General features: G+C 46.9%; 1 protein-coding gene across 1 annotated transcript; it reads right to left on the reverse strand.

The window, feature by feature from the left end:
- Window positions 1–18,961: 18,961 nt before the first annotated feature.
- On the reverse strand, window positions 18,962–25,331 carry LOC146199902 (uncharacterized). Its single transcript, XM_084592224.1, has 3 exons — window positions 24,338–25,331; window positions 19,401–19,491; window positions 18,962–19,049 (listed from the first exon to the last, which is right to left on the reverse strand). Exons 1-3 carry the CDS (start codon window positions 25,329–25,331, stop codon window positions 18,962–18,964), a joined length of 1,173 nt encoding a protein of 390 aa, XP_084448350.1.
- Window positions 25,332–25,845: the final 514 nt, after the last annotated feature.

Genomic DNA, 25,845 nt, shown 5'->3' on the forward strand with positions numbered 1-25,845 from the left:
CATTTGTTTCTACAAATTTTACAATTTTTGTACGAAAGGATTGTGAAATTCATTCTTTAACATACTCGTACAGTACTATTTGAGGGCTTAATTCCCTCACAGCTTCCAACATAAGCGAATCTGAAAAATTATTTCAGGAAGTGGTAGTAAAGCGGCTGTGCTTGAGTGCAACAAAACTAATTTTAAATGTTTCTAGGCAAATATTTATTTGCTACGAAAACGGACTGAGTTCAGTATATAGCGTCCTCTCTTCAGCCATCCAGAAGCTGTACGTAGAAACGATTCTTTTTGCTCAGAACAAAGTCAAAAACAGCTGCATTCTGTTAAGAATGTTTTTCTTACAATTCTCTAGGGACAAATCCAAAGCCTCGTATAAGCGAAAAACACAAAGAAAGCATGTCATAAGCTTAACGGAATTAGATTCCAGTCTTACTGTTTACAATTCAAGCACCACGTTTTTATCGCCCTGAAAATCGCTTCTGAAGCACACTACACCAATATGCGTCAACTGATACGGCCAGGTTGAGCACGTCGGAGGTGGTGTTTGGCCCAGTAAAAATATTTGGCCTCCTCTACTGTCTGAATTGCACCCGAACCTCCGCCCTTGATCCAACGGGATACTATTTAAAACATTCATATTGCGTTATCTTTATTACAAAGCCAAGTTAGACTGCTGTACGTTGCTAAAAATACGCTGAGAGAAATGAAAAATATAATGGTCTTCACAACAGGAATCTTACCCTGTAATACTAAAAGGTTTGGGGGGGGGGGGGGGGGGGGGGGGGGGAAGGAGTGAGCAAAAAGTAATCATCATCTGCATTTAGCTTCCGCTCGACTTATTGTGAGAGTCGGATCATCATGGCCAGTAGCAAAAAGTGATAGTCGAAAAACAAAAGGGAAGCACAATTTATATGCGAGACAATATTAACTTCTAAATGGTTCTGACGTGCTTCCATGTTCAAGTAGCACAAATAAAACACCTAAAAAAATCAGGCAACATCTTTCACAGTCTTTTTCCTCCTAAAACTAGTATCCTTCAATAGAGAAAGAGGGGGTTGACGCCCCCTAAAAATGTTTTGTGAGTACTTAACTCCAAAACGAGATTCAAATGCCTGCCACTCAATTATTTTAGCTCAGGCTTTCATCCATCTCCGCGGTACATGTAATTAAGTTTCCCTGATCAGGATATAATTAATACATTTGCTCCATTGTTCGCTTTGCGGTTTCGAAAATAATCCGCTTTGTTTTTGAAACCTATTTACGTAAACTACAATAAGTGGGCTGGCACTGGGATTAAACATATTGTCGTCGCTATTGCAGGAAAAATTTTCATTGGCCGACATTTACGAGCGAATCGGCTACGTATGCCACGTTCATATCTATCTCACCGAAGACGAATTCTCCGGACTACAAAAACACAGGGGCCAACGCAACTTCATGAACGCCACGTATTGTGGATTGTCTACCTTGCTTCAGGTGGAAAGAGGGCCCTTGACTATCAGCTACTTCGGCAAAATGAAGTCGGCTTTCATGGACGCCCAGTTCCGGATAATCATCTCCATCCGCCATTTCAGAATGATGATATAGGACAAAGCTTGAGTCCATCGGTCTTCCAACAATTCTAGCTTGTTCAATCTGTTTCATCAGCGGTTGTATGCGCATAAATTAAGGCACTTTTTTATCTCAACCAGGATAATCAATTGTTAGTACCGCTTGTCAATTGACGTGTGTGTTTTCTTTCTTCTGTCTTCAACCAAGTGTTAGCGCTAACTTCATATCCAGAACCAACTAGCCCGGAAACACGCACTCCGGAATAGTCTGTTTCGTTTGCTTAAAAATTGTAAAAAAGAAGGGTTAGAAAACATAATCCGTATTTGGCTTCGTAGACGCATAATACGCTCTGCAAAACATTTATGTGCTTCATTACGTAAAAATATATTCCGCTTCACCTCCCCGTGTTTCGCAGCTCGCACATGATTCCGAATCTACAGGCCATTATAAGCTCCGCCTTTAAGGTCTATGACGCGACATGGGTTAAGGACCTTCTCTCACCCTGGCGCTAAATGATGTGCGGTTAACTACTAACCATTTAGGTTGTGCATATATCCTCCCGAAAAGACGTCCGCATAAAGATCGAACTATCTCATCATGGACAAGACAACCGGAGAAGTAGTATATAAACCTTCTTTTAACCAAGTCGTAATACATGGGTCCTGTATAGCCTAGCAGTAGCGTGTTTAAACATGAATCTTGTGTTCGATTCCTTTCTCAATCTTCCTAAAGAGCTGCTGTCAACTCTGCTATATGACGTGGTCTTGTGACGTCTCAAGGTCACTGGCAGTATATTGTCCGCCATGCCACTTGCTAACTAAGGCCTCCAGGGTTATGCCCGTGATGTTCTGTGTACAACGCCATGCCAAGTTTTCTGCCAAAGAGAGGCCACGATTAATATGCAGAAGACTGAAGTAATCTGCATTGAAGATTACCTCAATCTTCTGCAGCAACCTCGGAAATGAACAGCAGTTTACTGTAGGAGGCAAAGCACAAATGGGGGAAGAACTTATCTACTTAGGACATGTGGCAAGCGCCGATCTGGAGCATGACATGGAAATAACTAAGAGAATCGGATTGGCATGGAGCTCCTTTGGCAAGTACTCACAGGTTATGACTAGCAGCTTAGCGGTATTTCACAAAAGGAAAATATGTAATAAAGACATCTATCAGCACTCTTCCATGGGGCCGAGAGAATGAGATTAAAGAAAAGCCTTCTACTTAAGTTGAGGACAAAGCAGAGAGATACGGAACGCTAAACGTGAGGTGTAACATTAGGGATAGGAAGCATAGAGTGTGAGTCAGAGAAATAAAAAGAATTAATAGCCTACTAGTCTAAATCAAGAAGAAATAGGTATGAGCAGGAGATATGTCCTAAGAGACGATAACCGATAGTCGCTAAAGGTAATAAATTGGATTCCAAGGTTAAGGAAAGCGTAGCAGTGAGTGGCAGAAAAATAGGTGGGCGGAAGATGATAGGATACTTCAGGGGCCAAGTGCATGCAGTTAGCATAGGACAAAGTTAATTGGAGTAGAACGGGAGAGGCCTTCACACTGAACTCGGTATAGTGCTGCTGATGAAGGGTATGGGGCGGCGCTTCTTAGATCCTAGCGGAGGGTAAAGCAAGAGGGATATGTCTTCAAGATAGGAGCCGGCGCCCTCCCACCCAAACCGCGCAAGGCAGGTAATGTCAAAACACAGTTAAGTAATACTGGGCACGTTAAGCCAAGTTAATCCTGGGTACATGGGTGGGGAAGTTGAGGCGATGACGCCGATACAAAACACACAAATTATAGCTGCGGCAGGGTGGCAACACGATGGCAAGCAGGTATACCGCGAGGTGGTCCTAAAAGCTCCTCCTTCAGAGGCCCTTCACAGAAATATATAGTGGCCACCAAGAGCCCGCTGCAGTTATTCCATCCGTCCACGGCGCTGGGGCATAACTGGCGGGTGCTATGATTTGCCCGTTATCATGATCTCCACTGCCGTCGTGGAGAGGGACCGTGAAGTTGCGGAAAGGAGCTGTGATCCGGCACCGCTGCGTAAGTTCCGATGAGAACGGTGCGAGCACGCCTAGATGCGAACCGACTGACAACCTGCGCACACAACGAAGCTTACGACATTCCAGGAATAAGGGAAAGGGCCAGAGAGCGCTAGGACTAGCACGCGAACAGCCGAGTGCTTCGCCATATGGTGCTCAAGATGACCGTTGTCCAGCAAAGAAGCTGGGCTGACAAGTTCTCAAGGGGAAACTTTGGAAAACAAATTCAGACCACCGGCCGGGCATCATTGCAGGCCGAAGTATGCTAAGGATGATGGACAGGATATTCCACGATAGTATAAGCACAATGCGATGCAGACATGTGCCGGGAGAGCAGACGAAAATGCTTATCGGTCGCCGCCTTCCTACACATTATGACGACGGCCCACGCGAGGGGCCACGTGTCGAGAAAAATGCGATGCCAACCGTTTCCTTTCGCTGTTCATGCAAAAGTCGAGCCGGCAAATCCTTCTTGCAACCCAACTTGTAGACAGAAATATCTTTGTCTGTGGTTTAACACTATTGGTGCCCGAATTTCGTTTATGACTCTTTTATGGGACCCATTTCTTATCGCTTACGCTTTTATATCCAGCCTCTCCGGCCTGAAAATTGTTTGAAAAAGCTTGTTTTAGGACTGGTACATTCATCCTTTCTGAGCTCGCAGGAGGACGACCGTATATTGCTGGACACAAACCGTCTCCTTCGGCATTCAAGGCTGTACCGCTCATTCGCTCGTGTGTCGCTTGATAAACCTTGTAACAATAAGCATGTATAACATGGTACGGAGACACAACGTTCTTTCTTCATAACATTTCGATGTGCAAGCGTAAATAGCATCACCAAAAGCCGCCCAGTGCGGTTTCAGAAAAATGGGAGCTGCGGTTAACCAGCCCCAATCTTGAAGCTTAGGAGAGCTGTGCACCTTCTTCACGGAGCCGGCGACGTCCGCAACTATTACTACACCTGATTTGCTCGAAGCACCTTCATCTTTTTATCAAATTTTGTTTATTTCTCCTTCCTTTCTTTCCTTCCTTCATCCATGCCCTCTTCTCTTTCCTGTTGCCACGTTATGCAGTAGCCTCCTGCCCAACTAAACTGCTTTGCCAGGTGACTAAATCACTCCACAACATTCACGCAGATGCTTTGAAAATAAATGAGGCGCATGTAGATGGCGGTTGTACGTACTGTGTGTTTTACAGAACCATCCCCATCGGGGCAGTGTGCGTCCGTAGAGCCGATATCTCGTGCCAGTCGACAGTCCGGCCATTAACTAGTATGCCTAGCAGGCCTTTTACTTCAATACGACTTCCATAAGACTTCCATACGAAAGTCGACGAAGCTGTTGAATTTGCGTTCAATTAAGGCATTAGGGGCGTACATCCCTTAAATCGAATATCACCATGTACCAGCGTGCTTAGGTCACCACTTTGGCCCCTTGTATAGTTGGGCGATGGAAGTTTTATTCGTGCTGTTCTGCTTTACGTTTTTGTTTTCATGCTGTACATGTCGACATATATACAAAAAATTGGATGTGGTTCGGTGTTCGGAGTAATGGTAATAGAGGGTTTACAAAAGTAAGTCCGGCAACCATGAGCGGCACGCTGATCCCGCGCTGGCAGCCATATTTTGTTCGCTCCGTCCGTTCGCTTTGGCTCGCTTCGTGTCCGTCCGTCAGCGCCCACCGTTCTGTCCGAGCTTTTCACGTTGTAGCCTAGTGTGCTGTGCTTGGACCTATCTTCTGTCCCTGGCGGTGTCTGTTAGCGAAGCCAAGAAGCGTATTTTGACAGCCGAGGCGTAGCGGTTACAAACTGCTCTACGAGTCGTGCATGGGCCCCTCGTCGATCCGCGCAGCGTCATAGTTTTGTAATGTGCAGATTTTTTTGTCTGTGTGCCTTTGCTATTTACTTTAACGACTATGAGAGACGATCGCGAGTTTGCTTGGTTTGTGCATCACCGTCGCTCATCCCACTGCTACCAGTGGCACACTTGTTGGTGAAACAAGCGGGGATTCAATTTGTTTTGAGATGAAAGAATCGTGCGTAATTTTACGTACGTCGGAATGGCGCTTAGCACTTTCCTGCCTATGCCGTCGGCGCAGTTATTGGCACGGGTCTCGGAAAAAAAAAGAAAAATGTCTCATGGTTCTGCTTCCAGTGAGTGAAGACTGACTGGTGTGCAATGTAGGAGCCGCGAAGATAGAATTTTATGAAGACGACGATCTTCACTGCACAGCGCAAGAGTGTTTTGCAGTTCGAACTTGCTGAAGACTACGATGCTTACTGCCCAGCGCGAGAGCGTGTTTAATTTTACACGAGGCGTGATCGGCTGCAGCCATCCCACAGTACGCTCATGCCTGGGCACGCAGATGAAGCCGAAGGTGTTTGCTGCATATCAGGAGGGTTCGAGGTCTCAACTGAGCTATCCATTTGTCTTGGTTAGTGCATGGTAGGAGTAGAACGAATGCTAAACACTGCTCAATCACAAAGAGCAGAAACTTGGTCGGCAACAATAAACTCAGGAGCGTGGATGACCAAGTCAGTAGAATCATTAGCCGAACAATGCGCAAGAAACAACTTACGCCAGAGACAAACCTTTAATCTAGACAAAACTTTCAGTAAAAATGCCAATGCTACCAATCCCCTGACACGCACGGCCGATGATATGGCGTGTAGGCATAACAATTCGCAGGGAAACTGGAAACAAACCGAAGTGCGTGACTACAACTACCCGTTGCAGGCCTAGCCGACCTTCGAACGCTCGTGAGAAGGAACATTATGTCTCCACAATAGAAATGGCGAGCATAGCACCAGCTCTCAACGGTGCGCATACCTAGTTTGTTAAATGGCCCCATATTTGCGAACGTTTTCACACGTACAAGGAAAGTGGTTTAGCTGCAGCTTTTCTGCTGACGTTAGTTTTTACCCACCGAAAACATCGAAACTGATGTCGTGTATTCTCAGCCACCTCAAAATACACTCTTCGTGGTTACGCTATTCTCGCCAAAGGCACTGGACATAGTACTCTTGACTACGTGGTTTATCAAATGTCGGTTTTTTTACAGAGATCTCGTTTCGTAATGTGAAAAATCAAGACCTTCTCATTGGTTTTTCAGCAATGGTTTAGGATAGAAATAAATAAATAATTACATGTCTAGCCCGCATACTGGAAGGATTTGTTGGCGGACACATTTCCGCATCATGCAGCCAATAACTAAGATGGAGTGTTAAACCTTAAAGCGGCATTTTCTCTGGATCAGTAGATCGAATTTGAGCCATATCATTGCTGTAATGCAGTCCAGCGTCATTTTACCTTGCAGGTCTCTTTTTATCAAGTTCACAAAAGAGAACACCTGTTCGTGGAGTACACTGACAAAGTACACAATTTTTAGTGAATGCGGTGCCAGGTAGGAAAATGGCGTTCATTGCAGTTGTGTCTTTGTACTATGATGCTGCGTTTCACATACTCAAACATATACCGCTGCTGGGAAGCCACGTTGCCTTTTAAAAAAAAAATCGCTGTTCGTAAACATGAATTAGCGAAAAGCCGTCGGGACCGCTTGATATGACTAGTGATATGGTAAAGGACCGTTGCAAAATGACGCACAAGTTCTTCCTCATCGGGATACAACCAAAGCATTTGGTACATCAATGTCTGCATCGACGAAAGTTTTCTCAACCTCTTAAAGTCGTCACTGGGCATAAAGCGTACCCTTACGGAGTACGTACTTGATGCGCATTATGTTCTCCATATGACGTAGCACGTAACCCTCGAGAACGGGGCCTACAAGTGCGTATTTAATGTGTTCCCATGTGCATATGTAGGCTCTTTAGTGGAGCAGGAGGTTTACTTCAATGCATACCACTTGCAGTGGAGGCGACGAGGCAAACTCACTCTCTATGTTATTACGGAAACTCTTGAAAATAAAGAGTTTAGTCTTTATGGGCTCCAGTTGCTGCTGACACGTGTCTAGCAAACCTGCCAAAAGAGATGTTCGAAGCAGAAAGAAGCCATGGATCCAAACAAGTTTTCTTTGTTTGACACAGGTATAAAGTAGCCTTTTTTTCGATTAGTAGCCACTAACGACAATCAGCTCCGTTTCTGCACACTGCATAATTGCGGACTCGCTAGCAACGATTAGATACTGCGCTAGAGAAGCAACAGCTCCGCCGGCAGCCAAACCTCTCCAAGCTTGAAAACAGTGCCGGTTATATAGAGATGCGAACGCTGATCTTTGCCCTCCCCCACTATATGACAAATGATGCGAATACCTGATCACTGGGACATCGCAAAGAACAACTGCGCACACGCCACATCCCGAGGTCCTTTCCACCCAGATGCTAGCACACCTCCCTAGACCATACACCCGGACAGCCGAATCGCGACATACACGTAGATAATTGAATATAAGCTATGGCGGAGGAAGCATGCGGCTACCGTAAGATATCTGACTGAAGGATAAAAGATGCAACTCAAACAATTAGTCACCATCGTTCAAACACCCGAGGACACTAGCCGAACTCCCGAGAATTCTTTTCAGCGCAATGGACACATTACTGGGAGAAGCCAACCCTGCTCCATACGGCATGGGCCTGCAAGGAAAATTGCGCCATAGGCATAAACACGAAGCCAACGATAGAGGGCAGAGGTCTCCCTATTTAGCTACGAGCTCCAGGGCCAACAAGCGCTCATCGGGGGAGCGAGAGCTCCTGCCTTCAGCAATGAGACGCGGAATACGAACGCTATCCGTTATCTCTACATTTATATTTCTGACCACAAAACACTTTGTACTGCTATTCATAAATTAAAAGAAAACGTTCTTTAAAAAAATTCGATTCGCGAATCCAAGGCTAGCTGCCTAAACGAAAAAAAAATGTAGAAATAAAATTTGAACTGCTGTCTTGCGCATTTAAAAACCACGAAGTTTCCCCAAAACAACTAAACTTTTTAATTTCTCGAAACTTTTGTACAGATGTTCAGGGTCCTTCAAAATATGTGCGAACACGGCGAAGCGTTCGCACATATTCGCATATTCGCACATATTCGAAGCGTTCGCATGCGCACATAGCGTGCGCATGCGCCACATTGTTTCGATGCGGGACCGCGCCGGATGCGCTGACGCTCACGGAGCGCGGGCACGCTTCGCCGTGTTCACACATATTTTGAAGGACCCTGTTCATTCCCACGTAGTTTACCTTTTAAAGTGCCATAGATTTATCCTGACAAAATTCTAGAGCTGTTCGGAGTAGAATTTCACACATATGCAGTCTACGAAGTGGCAGTGTTGTCTGGTGGGGGCTCTTGCTTGGTTACGCAGTTATCTTGCTTGAACCTAAATCAATGCTTGCACTTCTCCCTTGTTAATACTAAATTTTTAGTCGTGTGCTTACCTATATGCCAAAGTGTTTCGAGGTCATGAAAATATAACAATTCAGCGTTGTGACTGCCCAGTCGATATTTTGCAATTATCCCTTTGATTATTCCATGAACAATTGCAATTTATGAAATAAATTATTTACTTTATTTTAAAACTTTTCTTACCTAGATGCTGGTAACATTTAAGGAAGTATATATTTGCAACAATTATGCCCTTTGCAGCAGCTTTAGTGACAACTGGGGGATGTCTTGTCGCGTTCATCCTCGGTGCTCTAATTTCGCTTCTTGTGTGCAGTTCAAAAAAGGAACAAATGGGGGCAGCCGATCCCATTACATCTGTTAAAGGGGCACTAAAGAGAGAGAGGAAGTGGGTTTGCATCGATAGAATGTCAGTTCCTGATTACAAAATGACCACTCTTACTGAAAACAGAGCTGTTATAAGGTAGTAAAGAAGAATAACAGAAATACAGGTATCGCCACCACAGCCAAACGGCCGAGGCTCGCAACTGCAAATCACGTGACGCGCTAGGGATCCCGGAGGCTGACAAATGCGAATTACGTTGAATGTTTGAATGCGGTAGTACGTTTTTTCTCAAACATGATGACACGCTTTTATCATACGTAAACGACGGCGAAAAGACAACGTAAACGTTGCAAGGCAAATACAAAAATATACTTGGAGGCGCCACAGGCGCCCACTTCAGTTTTGGTTATGTTTCGGCTAAGGCATTTCGTGCGCACTCGGATAGTTTGTTTGAACCTGCAGTGCCTGAATTACGAGCTTGGAGCAGCAGATGAGCCTTGATGTTTCCCATTTGAGCATTCGGAGGCACGAGCGAGCGAAATCCGCTACCGCCGACACACTCCTTCGTTCACACTTCTGCGCCAACATATCGCCGCCGTTGCCGCTTCGACTGCGACCTGACCGCTTGACTGCAGCTACGTACGCCACGAAAAGCATACATATGCTAAGTACCGAAGGAAAAACGCATTATCATTCAATTGTTCACTAAATCATGGCACATCTGACCAACATATACTGCGTCAACAAGACCTTCAACGTGCTATTTGCAGGCGTCGTAAACAAAAGGGGCATACTTGCCGCTCATACCAAGGAGAGCGTCGATATATTGCGCTCGTCGCCCGGCGAAAAAAAGGGCCTCGGGTAAAAATTAAAAACTAAAATTAACGAAGCACCAGAAATACATTACAAATGGTTAAAAAAAATCGATTCGTAAATAAAAAAAAAAAGAAAAAACCCGCCTGAAGCGGTGAGACTCAAACGCGTTGCTGCTCGCTCCGTAATGTTCGGCGCTAACCGCTCGGCTACGCCGCGCCACAAGAACCTTGGAAATATTTCTGGTTTTTATGTCATGGCCCCATTTACAATAAAGTGTTTCTGCTGCCGGCCTAAAAATTACAATTTCTTGATCATCGGCGCATGCTGCCTGCTCTCACGTCTTGCAACTAATGTTCTGGATTCCTATGCGCGCTATATTGTGCACTGGATCCATTTTAACTTGTGGAATTTCACAGCGCTGGCAAATGTAGTGGCGCCGGCACTTCGGTCATGTTCTGCTACCGTGGACGTAATTTTCGCTGAACACGGAGCTGTAGCACAAACCTTGAAGGAAAAAAGTGCGACGAAGCTTTAAAACTGACAAGCGCAGCAGCGAGGACACTATTTTGCTGGTAACTAAATCGTATTTGTATGTAAACATGTCAGGAAGCGTTGCGATGACCGAGGGCTCGGTTTGTTTATACACAGTGCAAGGAGCGCAAAAGCTTGAGAAACATGTAAAGTATTGGGCATTACAAGCCCTCTATGTTTTTTTTTCTTCCTTTATGGGCCCATCGCTCAGTAAATTACTCTCTTCATCGTTTTATTTATTTCGGCTGAGGCCGTCATTGCGAGTACGCTGTTGCCAAGTTGGCCCTTGAGGGATGCGACGCCGCGGGCCGCGCCGGCTCGCTAGCTATCACGGAGTCTCCGCTTACGTCATAGTGTGCGTCACTCAACTCCAACTACGTAGTTGGAGGCCACAGTTTGAATTCGACCGGCGGGAACAAGAAAAAAACCTCAACTTCTTATCGCAATATCTCAGCAATTATTCGATTTTTTGCTGCCGGATATGCGGCGACAGTGTCACCAAATGTAGTTTATTAGATTTTCATACCATCTTTGGCTGTCTTTAGTGTCCCTTTAACACTGACACGGCCGCTCGATGGAAGCGCACTGGGTGCGGCCTGCTGCGTCGCGCTACCGTCAATGGGCAAGCGCGTCCTTGGGGAGTTTTCAGTTGCGCCCGCTATTTCTGCTGAGGGCGCCACTGTTGGGGACACGTCGCCGCCGGGGTCGCCGGCTCTGAGCGCGCGGTTTGCTTCCTTTCTGGACGCATTCGCCTCGTGTCTTGGTGGTAAACGCAAACTTTTTTCTGTGCGCGTGTGCAAGCAAGTTAACGTTGAGACGGGATGCGTTTGTTTTTTAAGGCGAAAGTCGTTCTAGGGTCATGGAGCGCAAAATTTTTGCGCAGAAGCTGTGCCTGTAATCTGTGCGTCACATCTGTGCACTGGTGTGTCATTCGCAAAAGCTTGCGTTCAAGGAGGGAGATTAAGAACGAAAATGATTGATGGTGATAGGTAATCAATAAAGGTTATAGACATTGATAGATGTAATGACTAATGCTAATGACTAATAATGGTTAATAACGACTAAAATGATTTCTAATGACCAGTATATCAAACTACGAGATGTAATGACCGCAATTGATTAGAAATGAGTAAAAGTGCTTAGCGATGTGTGGTAATGACTATAATAGCTAGGCATGACTCATCATTACTGTTAATGACTACGAAATGACCAATATGTGAAACGACGACATGTAATGACCACTGCTGATTCTCAAGGAGTACACTGCTTAGTTATGAGTGGTAAGGGCTACAATGACTACGCAGGCAGACTCATCTTGACTGGGAAACGACCAATATATCAAACGACGACTTGAAATGACGAACAGTGCAAACGATGAGAGGCAATTATGATAGGAGAAGGGTAGGCTTTCGCCGTCCTCCAGTTAAGAGACATCTAAGAGACCCTCTAATTTTATCTGCTGAGCTCGCTTCAGGCAAAGGCAGCAGCGAGGAGTAGAAATCCACTCGCTTCCTCTGAAATGAAAGCGCCGCTGAGGTTAAGAAGTCCAGAAGCTGAAGCACAACGTCCTATCACCTACCGTTGAATTTGCTACAAGAGACATCAGACTGGACTTGTTGGTGATTAATTATAGGTTAACAGTGCAAACAACGTGACGGGAATACAGGAGAAGAAGTCGGCACAACCGCGCTAGTTGTGTCGTCCTCTTTTCCTGTGTTCCCGTCACGTTGTTTAACTTCTTTAGTTACCAGGGAGCTGGCCAGTGAACTAGGATTTTTAACGATGTATTGTGAAGCAAATAAACACGATGAGGTAGCACCAGAAGCTTTTCTCGCAGGTTATGTTGCGAGGACATATCAGAAAAAGGTACGAAGGGTTCTTTTTATATAAGCATACAATTTGTTCTACATTTTGCCGCGCTAGTCTGAGTGGCCTTGCAAGCAAAGGAGCCTGTGCATACAACATTTGTTTATACTCTTGAGACTGTCTGAGCCGATGCGATAAACTGAAAAGCCACGTTCCACAGAAAATCCGGCGCCCGCGGCGGAAAGTCGGAAAAACATCTCTCTGGTAAGAGGCACTTTAGTTGGTGATATGGCCAGACAACTTTGGCGCAATGAGAACACATCGAGTTGCCAAACCAGAGAGAGTCAATAAGATGTAAGGGTGAAATGGCAATTATTGAAAGCGGGACCTTCAGATCCCAAGTCAGGCACACTATACTCCTATAGGGCACGTTCGTACGGCTTCGGTAAAGAGGGGCTTTATATAGCTATGTGTAGGGTGCTATTTCATATAATGCGGTGGTGTAAGGCTGCATTCTATTGATATGCGACAGAGGCAGCAATTACGGAATACAGTGAATAAGCAGGTAGCAAAGTGCGGCTACTCCAGCAAGGCTCTACAAGGAGATTTAAGAACCCCAAGCTTTGTTTATCACTACCAGGTTGCTTAATTTATGCAATATTTGGTAATGGGTTTGAGGCGACATGTCAGTCGTGCAAAAGCCTGTTACAGGAAATATGAGTCAACTGGACCAGTTACAGGTTAATGAAAACCAAGGACAATGGAGGCTTGATGTACTCCGCAAAATATGTAATCAAGCTTTGTCAGCTTACGAGCACCTTCATTAACAGGATGATGAAGTCTGAAAAGGTCCGGCGAAGTAGCAAGCTGTGTAAACTTTAGATTTCATCATTTTTTCTCACTGACCTCAGTACCTGAAGCTCATCTATGAAAACAATGATCGTGCCCATGCTGAGGCGCTATGCAAGATATCGTTAAGTTGCTGCACCCACTGATAGCGAGCTGGGCTGGAAATGTGAACTCAACAGTAGAGCGACGTTTATGGCTATGGCATAAACCTCTCTCAAGAAAGGTTTTCTATCTGCGATTGGTAATTTTCTTCCTTTTTTTGTGTGGTCATTTAATAAGCGTACTCGGCTGCTCGCTGAATCTCGGCTGCAGTTGCGCTCTGAAGCGTGAACATTCTTGTGATCGCAGCTAAGAGTTTCACAACAGGAACACTCGATGCGCGTTCTTCCATTGAAAATTAAAAACCAGCAAAATTGTATGGGTTTACAAGCAGCCAATAAAAATAAATAAAAACTTTCGGCCCATATACGTCACACCTTGAGGCAGACCGGCTCTATGAAGCGCGCTTAGTTCGGTCATGCAAAATGCGGGAAGCCATGACGGATAGCGTTCTGGCGTACAAAGTTCAAGGTCTCCAACTGAGTCGAATGTCCCGGGTTATCATCCAGATTTAACCTAATAAACATCACAAATATTTCCACCGTAAAATTTGTGAGAATGAGATAGAAAGGTTGGTTACATGTCACATTTTCACAGAGGTTACTCATAGTAGGACATTTTTTTATTGGATAGCGCTGTCAGCTTAGAACAGGTTGACATCAATTTGTGTATAAAAGCTGTATGCAGGAATGAGTAAATGGTATAAAAATGACACACGGAACTCGCGACATAGTTAATTAAGTGGTTATGCATTAGGCTACCATGGCAGCTGAACAGCTTCGAATTGTTCACAACCGGGTGACTTTTTCATGTGACAAACAACTTGATCCGAATGCAACATCATGGTAATGCGAGCTCTCCAATCGAGTGGCCTTGAACCACCGTCACATTAAGTTTTTCGGGGTACACTCCAGTATACATCCTTGCCGAGCAAGCGCTAAGTGTTGACATGGTCACACTAGACGTGACAGTATATACTAATTCGTGTTTCCAAATTGTGTGAAGCGGAGCTCTTATATCCTTAAAACAAAAGGCTTCTACCACGCCGACGCCTTCCTGAAAGCGCAGCCAGGCGCAGCTCTCCGCTCGCGGCTGTCCCCGAACGGTGGCGCCGCGGCGGAGGCGACGGGAAGTAGAAGCCTCCCGCCGGTTTCAGGCGACGTAGCATGCCGCACCTACTGCGCTTCCATCGAGCGGCCGTGACACTGATCGTGTAGACTTTTTCCCAAGGTTTTAAGCTTCAACACATGTCTTAACTCAGTGTTTCCAGCTTTCTAACCGATATTTAGTAACTGGCAGTTTTTAAAGCATCACATTATTTTGTCATTCATCGTACACAAGGCGCATGCATTTAAGCAAAAACAAACACGTGCATATTTATTTTTTATCCTGATGTTCATCCACTTCTGTCTCGCCACCCGGCAGTCCAGCAGCCGTTACATTGTCCTTCCAAAATTCACTAGCACCGAGGACGTCGCCGGAACTTTCCGAGGTTACTGATTCGTTCAAAACACGCGGTTGCTTTCTCGGCACGACGGTACTCTGCGTCACGGAGACTACCAGCGGCTGTTGGCGCTTACGCGTAGTGTTGATGAGAAAAGTCGCCGACGCCAGAGTCACGATAAAAACCGACATGAGGCAGAGGACTACACATCCATTACTCAAGGCTCTCTCCTCCTCGCTAGATGGCGGTACTATGGGTGCTGGTGTTGCCGCTGGCGTAGTTAACGTTCCCGGCTTTCTGGGTCTTTCTTGATCCGTGCCCTGATCAAGGCGTTTTCCCGAAATTGTCAAAGGTTTTCGGGGGCCATCGTGTTGCTTTAGTTTGAGGATAGCAGACCCCTTGCGGCTTACGTGCCATCTCGCCGACGTTGCACTACGTTGTTCGGCCGTCGGTGTGTAGTCCAAGGCTGTGTAGTACACGCTTTCGTCGGTGGTTTCCTTGTTCTTTGGGGGGATGCGAGCTGAAAATGCACTGGTACGCTTCGACTTCATTCTTCTTTTTCTCTTTGTAGTCAACATGATGATTATGATATCGATGTCTTCGCAATGTACAGCAGCGACGAAGAAATTTGTTCAGTTAAAACAGTCGCCGCAGCGGATCAGTAAGTGGTTATAACGTTGGCTCACGTATATAGCGAAAGCATTTCTCACAAGCACTAATTTATTCACTCAATGCAAGATTAGAGCCTTTATATCGCTAAGGTAAATCAGAACTACATCGCGTGCTTCCTCGCGCATTGCTGTACTCTCCGTTATTTTCTCAGCTCGAAAAGCGCTGACACAGGTTCCACCAACCAGGGCGTTTGCATCCAGCCAGCCTCTGGTTGCGCACTGATTGACCCGTCTCATACCACCTTGTATATTAACTACTAGTGTCTGATCTCAGTGTTCTTCATTTTCCAAAAGTGCAAGAAATTAATGTATCCCCATACTATTCAGATATATTGTTTTCATTTAGCTGATGGCCGTGTGGATTTGTTTGTGTATATATATGCACTCGACAAGTGGCTATAAGGTACCAAATGTCAGAGGCTGTGCTCAAGCCTGTTCTCGTAAATTATAGAATTGAGGCTTCTTCACTCTACCATTGGCTTTTCCTCCTCAGCTATGTTCTTCCGGGCTCTGTCCCGTAGCCTCTACGACAATCTCCAATATGTGCACCCCTTAGCTCTTCCGGAAACTTCAGTGACGGCTGTCATGAACCATGGGTTGTGCACTGACTTGGACCGGGCAGCACTTATTCGGGAAACAAGGCAAACCCAAAATAACCCTGATCACGAAAAATCAGCGAACCTTGAAACAGCGGAATTTGGAACACAAAACGTTATTTATCAATGCCGTACAACATCTACGATTGCGGAATTTCAACAACGCCCTCAAATCGCAACTGGGCAACTGTCATGTTGAGGTCCAATAAGCAGTTTCGGTATGATTGCTAGAAATGACAAGCGTAGAGACGGGTTGTAGATTGCTGAACATGACCCTGTAAGGTTCCCGAGGTACCCGGAGAAGGTCCTTGCCTCGACGAAGAAATTACATCCAGCATGCGTTTCAGTGGAAGTGCGGAGGATGCACTATCTCCGACCGGAAGTGAGATTTCCGCGCCGCTGCACAGCTCTATTTTACGGCACACACTATCTCGCTGTGGCATCTGTGCTCTACTGGGTGATGACTTTCCGCTGTGTACAAGCACTCACTTCGTCTCGTATCGACGTGTTTGGGGTGGAGTTGGCAGACGTTGAAAGATTCGACAAGAAGTATTCTTACTCTTACGTCTAGAATAAAATCTATATTCTGTAGCTGATTCACTCAAACCTTCAATTTATGGAGCACGTGGAAAAGTGTCAGTAGCTGTCAGCACCTAGTATCTTTGCGTTCAATGAGCGCTGCCGTAGCGCTTCACTGGGGTATGTCTTTTCACAGGACAGTCTCGTGAAAGATGTTGATGAACTAAAAGACCGGCGAGATGCTTTCCGGGCATACGTGTCCCCAGGACCCCAGGAAGTGGACAGTCCACACCAAGATTTACAGACTGGAATGCTATAAATAAAACGGTTGTTCAAGCGTTTCAATTTCACGAACAATACTCCTTGTCTCGGAGCCGACTCGAAGAAAGCATTCCCTCTGTTAGGGATTCCCATCTGCTCAAGTAACAGTAGTAGTCTCGGCGTGAGATCGAAGACTGTGTTCGCTTTCGAGCTGACTCACGTGAACCTCCAATTTATAGTGTGGGTCGCAACATATCAGTAGCTCTCAGCACCTACACAACATTGCGTTCAATGAACGCTGTCTTGGTGCTCCACTGGGGCATATATTTTCACAGCGCCACCGCGTGAAATGGATGGATGGAATAATGGAGCGTCCCCTTTCAAACGGGGTGGTAGCAGTAGCTATCATGCTCATTTTTCTCCCTATATCTTAATTATTGTTTTAGATTGGTTAACTATACCATCATTCTATTTATTAAAATTTTGCTTCTACATTACTAACATTACGTCACTTCTCTGCTTTTATGCCACCAATCTTCCAGTCGTTTTTTGCTAGCTTCCACCGCCGGTTTATTCACGCGGCCCCTGGTATCTTTAACCCCCAGAGCTTCAGGAACAGTGACTGCGCCTGCATCAACTTCCGGATGGATACCATTACATTCGAGTATAATATGGTCAATTGTTTCGCTGGAGTTACCACATACAGCACATGCGTCATCTTTATTGTAAAATTTCTTTTTGTAGCTACGTGTTCTAGGGCACCCTGATCTAGCTTCAAAAAGTAGGGCACTGCCTTTTGAGTCATCAAAGAAAGCTTCCTTTGTGATCTGCATTTTCCACTTTCGATGGAAAATGTCATAACGGGAGAAGTCGGTAACGGGGAGGACTCCCCTGTGAAGCGATACATGCATGCATTTTCACAGGGCCACCTAGTGAAACTACCTGCGCGAGCGCAGCCTCTGGCGTCGTGTGTGCGAAGTGCCGCTCTCTTTTGGCCAGGAATTGACAACGACATTCAACACACACAGTAAAGACGTCGCAATTAAATAGCCGAATTTGTAGGCTGAAGCTATGGCGTCGTACTCTTAAGAAGGGCCCAGTGAAGCTGATAGCTACAATTGTCAGATGTGAAGGGGGACTTGGCACCCGAAAGTGCCTTGTTGCAGAGTCTCACATACCTCACCAGCCCAGCCCATCATCATCCGTTCAACACCTCCGGCAGCCTCCCCTCCCCCCACCCCCCCCCCCCTAAGAACCAAGTGTGGTCCCAAGGTGGCAACCACGCGATGTCCCACCGAAGTGGGTTGCATAAAATGCGAAAACGGTGTGCAGCGCCATCATCGGGTTGCGCCAACGAGGCAAACCGTCATGATCATCAACAGGTGTCACCAAGGACAGCTGTTCCGTGTAATGGAATCATGTCGACGCAGAAAGTGTTCCACCAGTAACTTAAAAATCATAGATGACCGGCACCAAATCTCCGAGAACCTCCACTCGCCGAGAATGCGACGTTCCCGCTGCAAATAGAACCAGACCAACTGATACGGTGTACCCGTGAGCTGGAAGAGGACAATAACAGGACGGAGAAACACATCAGGAAGAACACACTGCGAGAATATGTGCACAGCGTCTTCCTTACCGCCACAAAACGGACAAGCTGGTCACAAGCTTGCCCTGTGTGCCTGTGTGCACACTCCTGTCCTCGTATGTTCCGCGCTGTCTCCCAGCAAACATAAAGGACGCTCTGCTTGCTTTCACAAAAATCTGCAGGGATGTACCGCCAGCTGGGCATAACGTTGACGACACCATACTGGCGAAGGTGAAGATGAAGACTTGGAGTGAAGAGCCTAACCAATTTCTTGGGGGGGGGGGGAACAGAAAACACATCGAAGTCCGGCTCCACCTTAAGAAGACGCTCAAGGCAGTTGGCTGCTTGGGCGTAAAAGGGCGATGGAGAGAAGGACAGTGGCACGCAATGACAACACGGGGTCTGGGCAAAGAGACGGAGACGAGTGCTCAGGAAAAACGAAGTTGGGTTTCGAGTCAGAGGCATGGTAGAGCTCAGTGTCACTGCGATCCATCTGATGTTCAAGGCCGAGCTACGATGCTGCCAGGTCGGGGATGCCAAGGCCTCCCATATCCCTAGGCAGCTTCACCACAGGTCTTTTGACCTTGTCCGAAGCTCCACTGCACGAGAAGCGGAAGCTCCAGACAGAGCTTCGTCCGGGCCGACAGAGGTGTTACGCCAGCGACATAGGTCAGCACCGTGTACAGGAGGGACCGTGTGACAGTTTCTCGAGCCGTGAGCGGACACAAAAGCTTGCCGTACTCTTTTACCCTAGATTCGATACTCTCTTGAGCAAAGGACCGATTTCTGCCTGAAAGACCTTCTGAATTGAAGTACAAACCAAGGAGGCGGACTTAGCTTTCACGGGGAGACCGCGAGCAGGCTGAGGACTGATTGGTGCACAACTAAAGTAGAGGGAGGCACTCTTCGACCCATTGACTTTAGACCCACTAACCTTACAGCACACCTACATGACATCCAGATCGGTGGAGATGGACACCTCATCCGGGACGACAAGGGTTACGTCTAATGCATAGGCAAAGATGGGAGCTTGCGGAGAACCTGGGGGTCATGGAAGACGAGCTGACCGACTGCCCCGAGAGAGCCTTTGTAAAAGAGGTTCAAATGCAAGCACGTAAACAGCAGCGGATAGGGCACATTCCTGGCGAACTCCACGGCCCCCGTCGAAAGCCTCTGAGGTCCGACCTAACACAGTTACGGCTTAAACTGGCCTAGGATACAAAATTCTGATGATGCGCTAGAAATCGGACTCTATACCAGCTTCCTCCAGGACTTGAAATAGGTATGGATGGCAACCAGATCGAACGTATTTTCTTGATCAAAGGAACAGAGAATACCCGAAAGATTTCTGTGATGAGCCCAAAGGAAGAGGTCCCTGATGGCGAAACCGTGGAGTTGAGTTGAGCGACCCAGAACATAACAAGCCTGATAAGGACTTATAGCTTCGCGCGGCCAAGCGATCTAACCTCAGTCTCGCCACTAGGTATTTCATTTCATATGTTGGCGTTTATGTTATCTCACCCTCATACATTGCATGGACGCAAGGGCCCTATCATCGCTCTCGAACTTTAATAGAACAGCCACCATTTTTTCTTTCAATTATTACCCCTTTAAATTTTTTTTACATATTCCATTATGCCCTGAAGCAAGAAACAACGTTAATAAAAAAACTGGGAAGCGCGTCATCAAAGACAACATAAGGGGAGGAAAACGATGGTGCAGGGGCTTTCGTGTGTGCTTTTTCTTTATAATCGTCTACTTCGGGCTTGCCTTTTTAAGGCATATTGTACACTAGCCCAACTAGCAATTGTGCTTTGTTGTCACTTAGAAAGAATCCAACTCAGTTAAATAAGATTTCGACGTTTCTATTGAATGAATTATATTTTCCTAATTAAAGACATATAAATATCTGATATGTCCAATTTCAGATGGATCACTCATTCCGCAATAGCTGTTTGGGGGGTATAGATGCTATTTCATACCTATGGCGGACCGAATTCAAGGGAGGGTTACAACAGCAGCTAAGCAATTTATGGACGATTATATTATGACGCTCTCGAAAGCGTAAAGCTGGCCGCTAGCGCTGCAGAAAAAAGTGATGGAACTTTCGCGAGCCTCAGGGCAAGCACGGGAGTGTTCCTCCAATGTAAGTGTGCGCTCGTCTCCGTGTAAGCTTCTTTTCACGAAGAGAAAGTGAGGCGTTGATGTCGGATTTTTAATACGCACTTCATTCAAGGTGGCAATGACACAAATCGGCAGCTTATATTTTCTTGCGTAGTCTTGGGCGCAAAAGAAAAGGACTCCGCGGCAGCATCATAGCTTCGCCACTGTGCGGCACCCAGGTCTCTCTCTGATGAAGCAGGGATGCTGTGCTCTATAAATGGTTAGTGTCAGTTTAAAAAACTGGTTTTCAATGCTCGAATGTTGGTTAAAATGCCTATTTGACATATTTCAATACTTATACTGTAATAGTTTACTGAAAATTAACAGAACGTTCTTTTCTGGTTTGCTAGGAAGAGAGAAGGTATTGTTGCATTTTCGCTCCTCCCTAGAAAAGCAATCAATGCGAAACCACTCCTGATATCTTTTCGCAACACGTTTCCCTCTTGTCTCTGTTGTAGCCGCGGTGAGCGAAGCAGAGGCAGAGCGACTAAACAACATGTTTATTCGGCATGCTGGGCCGTACAGATTAAGAGCCCCGCACGAGCGATCTGCACGCTGACTTCAAGTGCCACGCTCCCCCTCTCGGCGTTGCCATTCACACACGTCACAGCATCATGTGACACTACATACCAATCGCGCGCAATGCGATCACATGATACTTCATTCCCTTTTCCCCTAACTGTTTTACACCAGCTCTATGGGGTATAACGATCAGGAGGCTTCCGAGAACGAGCACTGCGCCGAAGAGGTGGCGTGTCCGGAGGTGGCGCATGCTCCCGGAGCGGTGGTGCAGGCAGCGTGTACCTTGTAGGCGAACTGGCGTTCTGTCCCCGCAAGGTAGATGCTTGGGCAGGCTGTGGTGCTGAGGAATCCTATGGCTCAGACGTATCTAAGGAAGGGTTCTTAGTAGACGACTCTTCCGGTACAGAATCAGGCATTGAACTAGGCACAGAAGGATACACAGTTGGCCCGGATTCCACACTTTGAAACGAACACGGACGTAGGTTGTCAGCATGCACAAACCTCTGTTCCTGCCCTATTCTAACATTGTAGGTGGATGCACTGCACCGCTGTTCTATAACGCCTCGCAACCACTTCGATTCCCCAGGACGTAGTCCTTGGACGAGCACATGGTCGCCTTCCTCAAATGATCTCCATGACCGCCCTCTCTCGTTAGCCTTCTCTTTCGTCTGGTAGAACCTGTCGTCCATACGTTTTTCCAAGTTCGGTTGGAGAAAGGCCAGGCGTGTGCGCGGCTTCCATGACAGAAACGATTCCGCGGGTGTCAGCCCCGTGGCTGCGGTTGGTGTGTTTCGGTACGTGAACAGAAATTGGTCAACCCGATGTTGCAAGGTTTTCTTGATCCCTGTTCTTCTCTCGTCGAGAACCTGTCGCAAAAAGGTCCCGCTTAATGGTCTGTACGTACCGCTCTGCGCTTCCATTTGATGCGGGGTGGTACGGTGGCGTCCTGGTATGCCGCACCCCATTCCTGCGGAGAAAGTCTGCGAAATTCTTGGCACAGAACTGTGGACCATTGTCCGTAACTACTTCTTCTGGCAGGCCGTAGGACGCAAAGACACTCCGCAGCTTTTCAATGGTCTTCTCGGTAGGGGTGGATGGCATGACGAACACTTCTGTCCACTTGGAATGCACATCCACTAGGACTAGGAGCCACTGGTTATCGGTAAAAGCAAAGTCCAGATGGATTCTTTGCCATCTGCAAGTTGGCCAACCCCAAGTTATCAGTGGAATACGTGGCGGAGCATTTTGTGTTAACTGACACGTGTCACAGCTTTTCACAATCTGCTCAATGTCCTCCGTGAGCTGAGGCCACCACACAAAGCTACGGGCGAGCATTTTCATGCGCGTCATCCCGGGGTGTCCTTCGTGCAAAAGATGCAACACCCGTTTGCGCAACCCACAAGGTATAATCACTCGATTTCCCCATGTAACACACTGCTGATCTACAGATAGCTCATGTCGACGAATTAAATAAGGCATTAACTCATCATCTTTAACATGCGGCGGCCAACCACTCATAGTATAACACAGCACTTTCGACAATACTCTGTCAGTTCGAGTGCACTTCTGAATTTCAACAGCAGACAATGGCACTTCATCAACAACTGAAAAGAAATGTGCATAATCCGAGACATCATTGCGATTTGCAAGTGGTAACCTTGAAAAACCGTCAGCATTTCCAACCTCTCGACCTTTGCGGTAAACCCAACGATAATCGTACGCTGCAAGCAGTAAAGCCCAGCGCTGCATGCGGGCTGCTGTCATCACTGGTACGGGCTTACCATGAGCGAGCAAGCCTACCAATGGCTGATGGTCGGAGTAAATCTCAAAGCGATGCCCGAACAGATATTTGTGGAACTTTTTCAGCCCAAAAACAACAGCCAAGGCTTCTTTTTCGATGTGAGCATACCCCTGCTCTGCCTTACTTAACGTTCTGGAAGCATAGGCAATTGGCCTTTCGTCGCTTCCAATCTTATGAAAAAGAGTGGCTCCTACGCCGTAAGCCGAAGCGTCGCACACTAGTCCTATCGGCTTTTTCTGGTCGTAGTATGTGAGCACATTGCTTTGTGTCAACCAGCTCTTACTTTCTTGAAACGCTTGCTCAGCTTCCTGTGACCACTGAAATCCCTTTTCTTTTTTTAGAGCATTATACAGAGGCTTAAGCTTAGCTGACATGTTCGGTACAAACTTCCCGTAGAAGTTAATCAAGCCCAGGTAAGCTCGCAACTGTGCCGCATTTTTTGGTTACTTGGTGCCTCTTTTATCGCTTTCACCTTTTCATCTGATGGCCGAACGCCCTTGTCGTCCAGAATGTGGCCTAGGTAAGAGACAGATGTCTGAAAGAATTTACACTTTTCCTTTTGCAATCGCATGCCTCTTTCTAGAAAACGTGCCAACACCCTTTCCACTCGATGAAAACATTCGTCAAATGTTGAACCTGCGATAAGCACATCATCCAAGTAGCAGCTTACCCGCTCAAGCCCTTTTAACACATCATCCATGACAGACTGGAAAATAGCAGGTGCACTTGTGATGCCATAGGGCAAGCGCGTGTACTTGAAAAGCCCCAGGTGTGTATTGACAACCACCATTGATTGTGCCTCCGGATGCAGTTCCAGCTGTTGGTACGCTGTCGACAAATCAAGCACTGTGAAATACTTGCATCCTGACAACTTTGCAAACAAATCTTCCATCACGGGAAGTGGATAATGGTCAGTTCGCAGGCACGGATTCAATGTAACCTTGAAGTCCCCACACACTCTGACTTTGTTGTTCGCCTTAGGCACAACAACTAGGGGCGTCGCCCAGTCGCTTTTCTGTACAGGGACTAACACTCCCCTGTTCACAAGAGACTGCAATTCAAGTGACACGGTTTCCCTCAAAGAAAATGGCACCTGTCGCGCTTTGCAAAATACGGGGTTGCTCCCCTCCTTCAAAACCAGCCTGACTGGACTACCTTTGATCAGCCACAGAGTGGGCTCGAACACCTTTGCGTACTTCTCAAGTAGCGCCGTAACTTTGTCTAAACACACGCCATGCACACTTGACCAGTCTAGCTTAAGAGCCTCCAGCCAGTCACGCCCTAGCAACGCAATGTCGCTATTGTTGTCGGTTTTAACGACAATGAGCGGAAGTTGCTTGCACTGACCATTATGTTCGACTGGAACCGTCAACTTCCCTGTGACTGTTAGCGGCGACCCACCGTATGTCCTCAGCTTTATGTGGCAAGGCTCTTTAGGTAGACTGGGCCACAATTTCCTGTATAGTGTTTCTGGCACAATGGAAACAGACGCACCCGTGTCTATTTGCATGTTAACATCCTTCTTGGCTACCTTGAGACAAATTTCATAATGCCCTGGGCGTTCTGCACAAGAATAGACATTGTACAACAACACTTGGTCACAATCCGCGTCCTCCACAGCTACCGAATTAGCCGCGTCTCTAGACTTGAACTTGCACATTTTCGCCAAGTGTCCGTAACGCTTGCATGCACGACAACGATACTTGCGAAATTTGCAGTTCGATGCTTCGTGCGCTGAGCCACACCGAAAACAGACCGGCGATTCAGACACTCGGTCCCTTGCTAGTCCTGCACCGGTTGAACGCTGCTGCTGGCGTTTCCCACCGCCTGGCTTATGACGTACGGCGTCGACTGTACCTTGCGTCCCGGTCGGTTGAAATTCCCGACTTTCCTTCCGCGCTAGCTTGATGCTTTTCGCAACGTCGCAGGCGTCCGAAAACGTCAACTCGCTTCTCTTCAGCAACTCTGCTTGCGTTGCGCTGTCGCAGAGGCCCACTACAAAGCGGTCTCGAAGAGCCTCATCGAGGAATTCCCCGAATTCGCATGAAGCTGCCAAACGCCTCAACTCCACTGCATATGCTGCTATGGACTCTCCCTGATGCTGGTACCGCCGATTAAACTTGAATCGTTCTGCGATGACCATGAGCTTTGGGGTGAAATGACTTCCCAGCACTTCTACGAGTTCCGCATAAGTCTTGTCCTCTGGCTTTTTAGGCTCCAGCAAAGTCTTCAGCGTCTTGTAAGCCTTCTTGCCTATTGCCGTAATAAACATCGAGACCTTCAGGTCGTCGCTCACCTGGGAGGCCTTCAGGAAGTGCTCGAAACTTTCCACGTATGACCCAAAATCCTCGTCTCCGTCCTCGACGAACTGGTCGAAACTTCCAAGCGTTGCCATCCCTGTGCCTCGCCAAACGCTCTCCACGAACGCCGGTGCTTCCACGCACGCCGCGATGAGTTTCACGCAGTACAGCAGGATCACGAACTCCGCGATGCGTTTTGCGTAGTCCTGCGGGATCACGAATGCCGCGATGCGTTTTACGTAGTCCAGCGGGATCCCATCCTCGTCGCCAATTATGTTGTAGCCGCGGCGAGCGAAGCAGAGGCAGAGCGACTAAACAACATGTTTATTCGGCATGCTGGGCCGTACAGATTAAGAGCCCCGCACGAGCGATCTGCGCGCTGACTTCTTAACAAGTGCCACGCTCCCCTCTCGGCGTTGCCATTCACACACGTCACAGCATCACGTGACACTACATACCAATCGCGCACAATGCGATCACATGATACTTCAGTCTCCTTCTTGTATTCTAACCTGTAACACTTCGACCCATTGTGATCCTCCTTCGGAAAGTGAACGCCACTTGTTTTTTTGTTTTCTTGTTGATGCTGTGATGATGAATCGCTTGTTC

The sequence above is a fragment of the Amblyomma maculatum genome, chromosome 2 (genome assembly GCF_055883805.1).
Source record: "Amblyomma maculatum isolate TAMU_Amacu chromosome 2, ASM5588380v1, whole genome shotgun sequence".
Taxonomy (NCBI): Eukaryota; Metazoa; Arthropoda; class Arachnida; order Ixodida; family Ixodidae; genus Amblyomma; species Amblyomma maculatum.